Source organism: Charadrius vociferus, unplaced genomic scaffold, assembly GCF_000708025.1.
Source record: "Charadrius vociferus isolate BGI_N301 unplaced genomic scaffold, ASM70802v2 scaffold39, whole genome shotgun sequence".
Classification (NCBI taxonomy): Eukaryota; Metazoa; Chordata; class Aves; order Charadriiformes; family Charadriidae; genus Charadrius; species Charadrius vociferus.
The window spans coordinates 1,541,054-1,554,140 of NW_009650188.1; the positions used below are offsets into that span (position 1 = coordinate 1,541,054).

The window sequence follows — 13,087 nt, forward strand, 5'->3', positions numbered from 1 at the left end:
TGACTGGCTTTTTATATGTCTGCTTCTCCAAAGTTAGTGTTGAAACACTGGGGGGTTGTGCAGCAACTCTAAATTTGGATACACAAATGCAGGTGAAAATTACTTCATATTCATTATCTCACTATGCTGTGGGAGCAAAAGTCTCTGGGTTTTCCCTCCCACAATGTTCAAACTGCTCCAGTAAAACAGAGGAGTAGCAGGTGAATTGATACATGAACATACCACTTGGCTGTGTAGTTTTAGGAGACATTTCAGAGTCTGGAAACTAGTGGGAAGTTAATTTTCATGTCTTGGGTAGCAGAGCAGATTCATCAAAAATGGTTCCCTATGCACTTTGTTTCAGATCCAGTGAGTTGATCTTGTCAGGCTGCATGTGGAGGGATTGCTAGTAACAGTGCATAGATAGCTAACAAAGTTTTTATCTTATCAGTTGCTGTCTCTTAACAGGATTTTGTGTGGCTGAGCAGGATGTGTTGGGCCTGCCGTGATTTGTGTAAAAGAAGTTCACTAGGTTAGACTGAATTATAATATTGGCATTTTATGTATCTGTCCTCCTTCTTATATTTCTTTGGTTTTGAATGTCTGTAATTGTGGTCTAGAAAACAATGCTCCTGTTGTTTCTCTGAGTTGGGGAAAGACGACTGTCCGTGTGGGATTCATTTAACACAGCTTCAGGTGTTTGGATGTTGGTTGACGAGCCTGAATTGGACCTCATTCTCACGATAGTCACTGGAGAGCAGCAGGCTTCTCTGGAGTTCCTCTCATCTCCAATGCTATCTTAGCGTGAAGTGAAATACCTGCTGGAGTTGCCCGCTTCAATTGACTGATCTACCAGAAAATGACTCGGTGTTTTCGTCAGAATTATGAGGAAGCAGAGCAGGTAGTGGTGAACTGCTCGTTTCTTCTTTGCAGCTCTTGAAACATCATTCACAGAAGTCTAAAACAAGTTGCTATTAAATCTAACTCCTGGTATTTAAAAAAATGGCTTCTAAGTGAGGCAAAACTAAGAAAGGTGAATTAAACACCTCATTTTCAATGCAAGGTTTAGAATATTGTTTTCCAGCAGATCAGTTTGGTGGAATCTGAACCTGCCCAGCAGTATTAGTGCATAGTTTGGCTGCACTGTAGTCATGGAAATGAAATTTGTTAACTGCAGAGTCGGTCTGAGCCAAGTCTTTGAATTTAACCATGATGGAGGAGATGCAGAGCTTGTAAAGGCCAAGTCTGAGGTGTTTGTGCCGCCTCTGTAGTTACCATAGGACTCTTATGAGAAGTTGGCACTGCCAGTGTTTGTCGTGTGGACTGCAAAAAGAGGATCATAGGATCACTGAAATGGATAGAGAAAACTTCTAGTGGTGCCTAGCTCAACCTTCTCCTTGAAGTGGAACCGTCGCCAACAGTAGATAAGGGCAGTCATGGCTTTGTATACCTGGGTCTTGGAAACCTCCAAGGACAGAGTTCCCCTGGCATTCTGCTGACCTCTTCCAGGATTGCACCATGCTCTGGGTGAAAAACTGTTTCTGAATGTCCAACCTGAACCTCCCGTGTTGCAGCCAAGAAGGTAATGATACAGGAGGTACCTGAGGAATTTTCCTTATTTTGTTGCTATACAGAAATGTGGCATTTCTGTCATGACACTGCCATTTCTTTCTATAGAGGTACTGTGATTGTAAAGTTTTTGTGATAGTTCTTAATACATTTTATACACACAGTAAGTAAAGATGCCATTATAAGCAGAACTAATCCAGCATCAATTAATGTACCAATCTTCAGATATGTTAGCAGAAGATAGTAGTTACTTGTAATGATTCACAGGTGATCATCTATGCAGTACTTGTGTTTTGCTAGGTAATGATGTTGTGGACTCCCAGAAACATTGAAAAAGAAAAAAAAACAGGATAAGCATTTTTTAAGCGATGTTAAAAATAGTCGTCAAATCATGACAAGGACATTGTTACAAAATGTGGTTTTAATGGACATCTTATCTTTGGCCTGTTCCCTTGGGCACATTGAATTTCAAGAACAGTTTTTCTGTAAAGTTCATCATCTTACTGAGTGTTGTCTTAATCTCAGTGGTTCACAAATGAAATGGGAATTACATATGTAGTCTGAGAATTATACCAGAGTGGTTTTATAATTTTGATACCAAGATGTTTTTACTTACAGTCACTTATTGAAGTAATGTTTTCTTCTCATGGTCAGTCATTTGGTTTTGGGGGGAATCTTTTGGTGGGAAAAAAAAAAGAGTGTGATATTTCTGCAATGTATCTGCAGAATATCTTGAAATATTTCACACATAACTTTTGTGTAACTCAGTTCCCTGAATCTTGGCCATAACGATGTAGTGTTTAGATATTAAAAGGGGGAAAATATAGTTACCTTGACATTAAGAAGTTAACAACTGTGTCCTGAAGGAAGTCTAATTCAGTCTGCCAAAAAGATAACCTTGGCCAAAAGCATGAGATGTTTGTGTGCCTGTTCTTACCCTTAACCAGGGGGCCGAAAAACTGCATGTAAAGTTTCCGAGCGCTGGGTTTCTACAATATCATGAGAGTTTTATGAATGGGAAAGCATGAAATGAGATGAGAGCATCAAACTTGTTTCCTCTTTTTAACCATGTGAGATAGATGGCTGGATCTTGAAAAGTGCAAGGCAGATGTTCGGATCTGGTTTTAGGACAGTTGCAAAAACTTCTTAGTGCGTTGGTCTCCACATACTTGACATAGTGGAACCTACCTGTTCTCAGAGACACTGCGGATGAATTTTGCTGGGATTGGGAGAAGGGCAAACACAGGGGCTGGGAAAATAGACCTTTCCATTAATTCTTTGGGGCCTGGAAAAGGTACTTAGTGATTGGCAGGTTTTTGTTTCACTTAGAGCCTGAGTTAGAAATTTCAATTCCGTTTGTCAATTATATAAGCACAGTCCTTTGCTCCTAGTTACTAAGAGAGCAAATATACTTCCCTCGCAATGCCCACTGCATACTGAGATTGCGTAGTGAGGCAACCTTCTGTCAGGGAAGCTAAGCTTTGAAAGTCATCGGAAGCTTCGCTCGTTCTTAGTGGTCTTTCTTCGGTCCCTCTAGATCAGCATAGCACAATAATATGGGAGATGCCTGGACTGGTGCTTTATGTTCTGTTACTTCTGCTGATAAGGGAAGAACAGTATTTTCCCAAGCTGCAAGTTGAGCAATTTGAGTTCAGCAACAGCAAAAAAAAAACAACTGAAGAGAGGCTGCATTTTTCCTTGCAGGTCAGGTCCATATCCAGAGCGTCTCCTGCAGATGCTGCTAAACCCCAGGGTAGTTAGTCTGAACACAGCTGTCTTACAGCAGCACCCAGCCACCTCACAGCTGAGATAAGCTACTAAAGTGCAGCTTTGCCATCAAACTCCCCTGGGAGGTTTTGTCAGCGGAGCTCATATTTCACACCCTGTCGCAACCCTGACTGATACAGTCCTGCTGCGCGAGGCATGTGGTAGACCTTGACGTTTATATATAAAGCAGACAACACTGCAAGTAAACGCACCATTTCAGCAAAGCCCCTAACCACATGTTTAAATATCATTGAAGTCAAGTTAAATTACTTTAATCATATACACAAGTACTCTGTTGAACGAGGGCCTAATAATAGTAGTTTCCAGCTCTTTCCACATGATCAAGGCTTTTTCGTATTCTGCTGCATGCGATAGGGATCTCTTCTCGGTTACACAGCATGAGCAATTGCTGTGACTTTTGGAAGACTCCCTCAACAATTTGAATCTGCTAAGATGTCGTAAATAGTTTTATGTGGAATGCCTGTAAGACAGAATGGAAAGGAATTTTCCCAGCTCTGTACTTCCAGGGTAGATTTAACACATCTTTTCCCCTGTTTTCCAGGACCACCTGTTATTGCCAGCCACCACACATAACAAGACCAGAAGACCAAAGATGTCTATAGTGTTGCCAGCTGTAAACATCAATGGTAAGTCCAAAACATGAAAAAGAATGATAGGAGAATAATTTCAAAGAGATGTGCCTGATCTGTATGTGGAAACCAAACTGAGACAAAATGTCTGTTGTTACAACTTTGAAAAAGAAGTCAAACTGGTCATTACTGGGCCGTAGTTGCCAGGGTCCCTGCTGCAGTTGGGGTGCCGGCACATCGCCGGTGCCTGTTCACCGAGACTGTAACGAGAGGCTGCGTGTCTTGGCCAGCAGTTCTGCAGTACCTCATTCTAGCTCCTTCAAGGACTCAGGGGTGGTGCCATCCGGTCCCAGTGATTTACACACAGCTGGTTAAAGGTTACTTGAATGTGATCTAGCTTCTCTAACTTGTTGGCTACGAAGATCCTATCAAGTGTGGAGACTGTTCTTATCCTCTCATTTGGGTTCCTCCTATGCCTGCTTAACGGGGCGAACTCCTCAGCCTTACGGGTTTGTTAGGGCGCTGACTGCCTTCCATTGGCTTCCTCAGCTGTTTACCACTCTGTTATACAACACTCAGTGTGAGTGGGACCTCTCAGCACTGCACGGTCAGGATTAATAATAATCATGTTACAGTGCTGCAGGACAGCAGAGAAAGCAGCTTTGCACCCAGGGCACAGGCTTATTAGCGAACAGAAATGTTCTCGGTCTGCATTTTAGTCCCACATGAGAGACAGGACATGAACTGTATAAATATATCATTAATTTATATGGTAAGGAACTGCCAAGTTAGGACATGTTTGGGACACAGGTCACTGTCACAGTCATCAAATGCATCATGAACCCTGTAACAGTATAAACTTTACTTTCTGAAAATCTGTGCTTGTAATGCTTTTTTAAAACTTATGTCTTTTACAGTACAAGTGAATCATAAACCTAAATGTTTTTGTTAAATTTATGTGTGCCAAAAACATTGTCTGGTGATGCGAATTTCCATAAACTAAGCGGGAAAAAATCAGTTCAGGCTTTCAACATTTTGATACTTACATTTTCTCATGTAGTACAGTAAGTCAAGTATGATCATCTATAACCAGCTATCTTAGGGGAATTTTTATTAGATAGATCAGAATTGTTTTTGTCGTTTATCTGCCCGTAGCTCCCTTTTCACGTTCATTACAAAAATGCTTTTCTGGCTGAGCTGAATTAGCACGTGCAAATGAGCACTTTATCACTTGAAGAACAAATGCTATTTCTAAATTACAAAGTATTTCTTCCTAACATGTTACTAAATCTTGTTTTACTTGAAGTAACTTTTCGTTTGTTGAAGTAAATGTAATTTGGAAAATCCACATCAGAATCCAGTGACAAATCTTATCCTTGATTAATAATAAAACATTGTGAAATTATAGTTATTTGAGTTCTTTGGGATTTTTCTTCAGAACATCAGCATAATCCAGGAAATAAAAAAATGTCCAGGGATTTGGGAAGAGATGTTGAAACAGATGAGACACAAGGATAGCATTAAGTAAACAACGGCAACAAACACAGCTTCCTCTGTAACGCTCAGCCAGGTATTAGCAAAAAAAAATACAAGAGATACAAGAGCCAGTAGGTAACTTGGCTTGATTTTTAATTTGATTATTAGTAGATTACCTAGAGAAGACGATTCCCTAAAAAGTTCTGTCTGGAGAAGAACCCGTTTCTGTCCTTTGACAGCATTGCTCCTCCACCCTATTCTGCCTCCACGGGGACTGAACAAGCATCTGGAAGTTAGCTGACAACAAAGCTTTTCTCCCAGCTGTCTGCTGTTCTTTTAAGCCCACCTTAATTCTTTGTCCACCTGCAGAGATTTGGCTGCTAGAAGAGGACAGCTCTCCCCGTGAGGAATTGGGAAAACTTTCAGTGAAAGAACTTGTCCTCTCCTGCCTTTTCTCGTGTCTCAGCCAAATCTCTGTGGAAGAAGGGAAGCCTTTTCCACTGCCACTTACTTCCCCTTCCTTTTTGCTGCCACATCCCTGGCAGAGGAGATGAAAGGAATGCAAGCGAAGCGACCTTTGCTTTGAAACTTTTTCAGAGCTTCATCACTTGCTTTCTTCTACAGGATCTTTATTTTTCTGTGTAAAGTTTACCCATGACACTGTTTCCAAACATGAAACAGCTTGCAGTTCAGTCGAGAACCCTTTGAACTGCTTGAACAGTCTTTTCCCAGAAGGGCTCTTATCCTTTTCTGATTGCGCTTTGATTGTTTGAGGGCCTCCTGAGCTCTGCTAGAGACAGCCTTTAGCTGGCTTGAGCCGTTCCCACCACCAGCTGCAGGGACAGAGGACAGGTACGGACAAAGATTGGGAAGTAAAATGGGTTGTCGGTCGCTGTCCTACATGACTCTGCATGGAGGTTAATGACATGGTTCTGCAAGATGGGTCTGGCGGTTTTCCCCAGTGTACAAAGCAGAATCAAGTTTGCAGTTTGAAGAGTTTTCTTGGAGGGAAGAGCTGGGGTAAATCCGGCCACCGGCATTGCAGCCAATGGCAAATCTCAACAGAAAATTTTGTACTAGACGGTGTGTGTATGGGCGCATGTGTGCATTCAGTAAGGTGGAAGTTTAAGAGAACATTATTGTACAAAGCAATAACAGTACCTTATTCATTTTTAAGATAAAAACTATTCAGTTGTTGTATGTTGGAAAAGAGTAAAAATAGCTACTACCTTGTAACTTTCACTTATGTGCTCCTTTTTGTGGTCAGCTTGAATTGCCCATGCCCCTCTGTGAGCATAAGGATAAGTGAGCAAAATCCCCTCTGAGGACTGCTCTGCAGGTGCACAGAAATATGTTTAAATATTCCAATATGTTTAATATGTTAACATATGTTAAATATGTTTAAATTTTTTCTTTTTAAAAAAAGGATAGTAACTCGTTACATGTTGGTACGTGTTAATCCCTCCCCTCTTGCCCTCTTACCAATTCCTTCTTCCCCACCCTGTTCCAAGCCCCTTTTCAAGCTTGCTGGGCCATCCTCCGCCCTAATTCACAGCCAGCTCTTACTGTCAGCTTCTCCATTTCTGCCTTCCCGGACATTCTTGCTGCCCTTTACTGTCCTCCCGTTTCCCTACCGGCTACTGTCCCTCAATACAGCTCTCCCCTTGGTCCCTGGAGCCAGCCATACCCGCGTTTTGACCTGCCTCTGCCCAACAGCAAAGCCCTATCATTTGTGGACACAAGTAGTATTCAGAAAATCTGCCTGATGGTACCTTAAGGACCTTAGGGTTGGTAAGCCTGGAGGGGAAGAAAGCAGAACTGGGTAGTCCTAGTCCCACTGTACACGGTTTTGGGGGCACCATTGGTGTGTTTTTACTGAGAAGTTATTCCAAGAAGAAATAGCTTGCAGTTTCTCATGGGAATGAAAGCCAACTGCAAATTACAGTTAAACTCCAGCTTTTGTTTTTAAGCAAGTCGTGTTTGTTATGCTGGATTGCAGCTATTATTTTAGAAATCTAACTACGCACTTGAGACCAGTTAAGTCTCAAGTAGATTTCATTCCTAAATTTGCTTTTATTGTAATTCAGAGTCTTGTTGGCTCATTACACCAATTCCAAATTGACGTATAGGCGGTGCCTTTCTTGAAGTTTAAATGAAAACATCTGCCATTAGCCTTGTATTTACTTAACTGCTGTAAAAAATGCAGTGGGTTATAACATCGATCTTTGGATCAAAATAATCTATAGAGTACAGCATAGCTAAGCCACTCTTCCTACCCCAAGCAGAAGCCTTTTGTCTCTGCAGGATGCCTGCGCTCTGTGGTGCAGCACGCACCACCAGTAGCCCTCTCCTTGCAGCACACAAAAGTAGGAACATATGTAGAGTTATTCAGTGTAGGAGATGATAGCATTCAACATTTAGCCCAAGAAGCCACTTTCGTTAACTCATTTCTCCCTAGGATTAGGTTAGATACTCTCACAACTTGCACTTTCCCTTGGTAGGAGCAGCTGTAGATGCCTGTGCAGGTGTGTAGTCACCGTGAGTACTGGGCGCCTTAGCAGCAGCATAAAGACCAAAAGGGCCTTTTTTCTTCTTAGGATCCCTGTGCAAAACAGTTCCCCGTATGTGAAAGTGCTTCCATCATTTGCTCTCTCTAAATTGAGGGTTGGTGTCTGCACTCTCTGCCAAACAAAAGTGAGAGACCTGATGGGAAAGCCACTGGTGAGATCTGAGGCTCCTTTTCTGGGAATTGGCAGCCATGAGAGAGAGAGGTTTGAATTTTATACAAATATTTTGAATAGGTCCTTAGTCTAATGTCACACAATGGGACTTGTCTTCAGCCTGCTTTTGAGATAGTTTGTGTGCCTGACTCTCTGTAATGTGCATGTTCCTGGTTCTTAAGGAACCTTGTTCTTGTGACGGTTGTTTTTTTTTCATGAAACACAACAGCAAAATACTATTCTAAACCCAGAAATTTACTGTGAACGGGATGGCCAGTTCTGCAAAGTCCATGTGCTCTGTTGTGTTGGCCAGCTTCTCATCACTGCCACTTCCCTCAGCCTTCCTTCCTAGCATCCCCCATCATACTGGTGTAACAGACTTCAAAAGTGCACTGAAATAATACACCTAATTAAAATTGTCAATAAGAAATCTAGTGGCAAGGCTTTTTGATCAAAACTGGGGGGATTTCTGCCATCAAGCAGCATGATTTTTTGCGTACAGCTACAAAGAACGTTCTTTCAACTGACAGCCACGTGCAAAAGCCACTCGCAGATGTCCAAGGCTGGTAGCAAACTGTCTGTGAAAAATCCATAAGGCAAACAGAACCCACACAGGCTGAGAAGGAAAATAAAAACAAAAGCTCTTTGGGAAGTGACAATGTTCTGTACGTTCCCATGTCTTGGGGTTGAATAAATAAAGTCTCCAACTTCCTCTGCCTTTCAGGGTCAAGCAAACAAAAGATGCCATTTCCGTCTTTCAGAGTAAGAAGCAGAATTCCCAGTCAATCATCAAATGAGGAAGGTCTAAAACAATACATACGGCAGCTGTCTTCCCTGAAGGTTGTCGCTTAACATTTTGGGTAGCCTTCTCTCTCACTTTGAATAGCTTCAGAACGATTTCCAGGAGGCTAATGGGCCCAGCTGTCTCTAGCTGTTCTTGGTTCATTCTTCCCTTCATGCTTAGAAGCCAAATCTTAGTCTCTGTGGCTCCTTCTCACAGATGCTGTCTTTGTCTCCACACTGAGAAGCTCGTGCCACTCTAGTAGGTACAGAGGACTTCTCTCTTGGCTACACAAGTTTGTTCTGTGGAGATACTTCCCTCATTGTTTCTGCTTTTATCTCTGGGTTTAGCAGAAGCTGCTGAGAACTCAGCGCAGCCTTACAAGCTATAGAGTATGAGCAGAAGGCTCTGGAAGTTGTGTGTGTAGGATTACAACCTATCTGTGAGATAAAAAAGGGTGGCTGCTAAGGTTTTTTAAGAAGGTCACTGAGAATCCTTCAAAGCATCAAGACTGCTAAACCAGGATGTAGGAAAATACATCTGAGAATGTCTCCATGCTGTAAGTCTACAGGCCATTTTGAAAACGCCACCCTTCTGCTTCTTGAGCTGCCGGTTGAGGAATAAAAGTAGTTTGGTGAAGCCTGATCATGGAAAAATCAGAGCCATGATTAGCTTTAGGTTAGACCTCACTGCAACAGCCAATTACTGAGTCTGGACTGAGAAACAGGGAGAGCCTGCTATCTCCTGTGTGCAGTCATGGACAAGCAGCATGTCGCGTTACTGTGGTTCTGTAATTAGGAAGGTTTGCCAATGTCATAGATGTACTTCAGCTCTCGTGCTTACGTAAAGCTGTGCTGTAGAGATTAGGATTGAAATAGTGGCAGAAGAGATTTTATCCAACAATTTTAACCATAGATTTTAGTCATATTGTAAGATGTTGCTATTCTCACTTTTCAAAGTGATATAAAAGCTCAGTTTTTAAAAACAAAATAACCCCCTCAAACTTGAATGTCGGAATTGGTCATTGCCTAGATCAAACACTAAATAGAAGTTTTCAACAGATTTGGTTGTCTTTGAGAGATTTTGCTTTCCCCAGCCATTGTCTCTTGATATATGTTGTCTTTGACAGGATGGAGAAGATTAAATTATTCAAAAAACTATGAAAGAAATCATTCAGGAATCTGCGCACGAAAGTAATGGTATCTGTGTCACTTGAGTTCATGTTTATTTAGTTAGACAGGAAACGATCAAGAAATGAAATCATAAAGGCTTATTCCCCAGGGACTTTTCATAACGAGCTGTTTACCTAAATTGCTAAATGAGTAACCTATTTTTATGTATTCAAAAGAACAGGAAGATGATTTCAGAGGATCTTCTGTGCCTTTTTACCCCTTCGTTAATATAAAAAAGAATATCTCTTGGGCTTTGTGTGATAGAGCAGGCCAAGTGTGACTGGTCTTCCCTGGATAGACAGGATAAATGCTACAGATGGCATTTTCTTGGGAACACGCTGTTCACGAAGGGGGTAGAGAATGAGTCATAAATTAATTGGACTTTGCACTTAGAATTTCCAACGCCAGGGTCGAGTTATTACACCAGATTGTTTTTTCCATATAAAAGACACTTATATAAAATCCATAAAGTAGAAGAAAAAAGAAACCCATGACATTAACTGCCAGTGCGGAGTTGCAGAAGGAACCAAATTCAGTTTAGAACTGAACGAGTATGAGTCTCACTGCAGCGACCCTGCCTTCTAGATGTTCATTAACTCCGAATGCTGATACTGCCTTGTAGGTGTGCTCTCCCACCAAGCTTTAGAGAGAGCCCTGCGCCTGAGACCTGTGCTGCAAAGCAAAGAGAAAATTTTCGTCCCGATCTGTGAGATTACCGTCACCATCTCGGCTACGTTGAACTGTGTTTGTGCAGCACATCAAAATTCTAGCCTCGAGCCCAGCTGATCTGCCTTAATACATTTTCAAATGTTGTAAATTCAAGATTACATAATTCCTCTTAGTGTTAAATTATAGGCGGCAAACACAGTTTTATGTTTGTGATACACAGGCCAACTCTGATTACTGGTAGCTCTTTATTTCTGCATAATGAGCTCACCCTGTAAAAACATAAAAAATTGCAACAGTGCTGGTAGAGGAGGTTCACATTTATGAGTTCTGTCTTGAGAACATCACTGGAATAAACCTAGAGATTAGTAAAAACACAGCGGTCCAAGACAGTCTTTTTCAGTGTTTGGATTGCAGTCTCTAAGGAGATGGCTGCCAGTGGGGCCGGGAGGCCTTTCCCGCCTTCTCATATCCCAGGTCTAGTCCTCCACGCTGCAGCTTTCCTCGCCCACTTCGTGCTTCGTCGGGTCCACCTTACCTCTGGTGCTTCTTGGTGTGCTTCCTGGGTGTCCTCTGGGTTTGATCCTTCGTAGCATGGTTGCTGTAGGAAAGCGTTTGAAAAATACATCCTGAGCATCTGAAGAACATTTTCAATTTCAGTCATCCACCACTTCATTGTAAATCAACTGTGTCCATCCTGGCTTATTCCGGAGTAGCCCTGGGTGACAAGACCGTGGCATATCCCAGTACAGCACAAATGCCTTCTGGGTGAATGTGGATGAAGAAAGGATTGCCAGACTGAGCTGCCCCTCACCATGAGGAAGGAGCCACCCCTGTTTCAGAGCAGGATTCATACATTAAAGCTGTAAATCTCCTGTTGCTGTAGCTGGGAAACAGAAATCTTTGAAACAGACGTCTTGCTTTTATTAGCGTGCCGTGTTCAGATAGGCACTCCGCAGCATATGTATATGATTTTTTTTTTAATTAACTGGCAAATGCATTGAATCAGAGAAGCTCATGTGGAGGGAAGTGCTCACCCCACGCAGACAGAAGCTTCACAGAGATGGTGTTAAAAATACTCTTCTACGAGCAAGAGCTGATCACAGTATCTAAATAAATGAGGTAACTTTATGTATCCAAGTGAGACAGGTGGAAAATTCAGCTCACTCTTTGGATACCGTCCAACCTATAAAGACATTTCAACTGTAAGTGAATACAGGTTCGCACCAGCCTTCACTCTTAAATCAGTGAGACGCTAACACTACGATACAATTGATATTGGGTGATAGATAAGGTGCATGTCAATGAAAAAATGACACTGCCTCTTGAAAAAAAAATTAAGACAAACCGTTAAATTAATTTTATCAGTGAGTGCTTACAAATTGACACGGCGAAGTACATACTACAGTTCAAAGGTAAGGGCTAAATAAGACTAGGAAAGAAAAACCAATAGGGTAAAATGCTGGCAAGTGGTATGAAGATTGATTAAAGATTGAAAGCTCAGTGCAAAAGTCTTTAAAATGACCCTAAAAAATCCAACAGGCTGAAGTAACACATTAAAGTAGATTCACAGAAGTAAGAAGATATCTTTTAAACAATAGACATTGTAGCCAAATGAAGGAATAGAAAAAAAGAGCATGATTTCTGGCAGACTAAATGTCAAACCATAAGAAGTAAAGCCAGAAAAAGATATTGAGGAACTGTATGCCTGAGGCATAAAAAAATAATAAAAACATTTTTCAGAGGATGCCTGCCAGGGAATCTCTAGTGCCTGCAGAGGGCCAAGGTGTGAAAGAGCACTTAAAGAGGAAGTCAGCACTGTTGAAGGAAAGAGCAAAAAGTTCTTGTGCTGATGTTAACCGCCGAGGCTATATAATTATCAGGAGAATGGCAAGTGACAAATGAGGCAAACTTTTTTTAAAATGGCCTCAGGAACTGTAAAAAAATCAAGTCTCGCATTTGCCCAAGCTGGCTGAATCTGTGAGAGTTGAGCATGCCTGGGGACATACAGTAGATTGGGAAGAGCTAGCACAGCATCTGCAGGGGAAAGTCCTGCCTCAGTGCTCCATCACAGGCCTCAGAGGGATGGTGAGTGTGAGAATAAGGCATAATAACATACTCGAATGTTCAAAAAACTTGGAAAAAAAAGGAGCTCTTCAGAAACTGCTAAAAGAAAGCAAGGATTTTTTTTGTGAGGCAAGAGGGAAGGCTCACTTGTGGACTGGTATCTCCCTAAAAGGTGGAAATGAAAGGTGCAAACAGATGGTCACGTTTTGCAATGAAGGGGATGTCACCAGGAGACTCCCACTCGGGTCAGTGCTGGGGTCATTGCCCCTGCATCCCCCGGCACAGGCTGGAAGCTCTTTG

The 13,087-nt window shown here is 41.9% G+C and overlaps 1 protein-coding gene across 1 annotated transcript in view; it reads left to right on the forward strand.

Annotated features, from left to right (window-relative positions):
- ATF6 (activating transcription factor 6) overlaps nucleotides 1–13,087 on the forward strand; it is a 100,493-nt gene that overhangs the window by 78,839 nt on the left and 8,567 nt on the right. Inside the window, 1 exon segment of the mRNA XM_009892806.1 lies at nucleotides 3,878–3,962. Within this exon segment, the coding sequence (XP_009891108.1) occupies nucleotides 3,878–3,962 (85 nt within the window).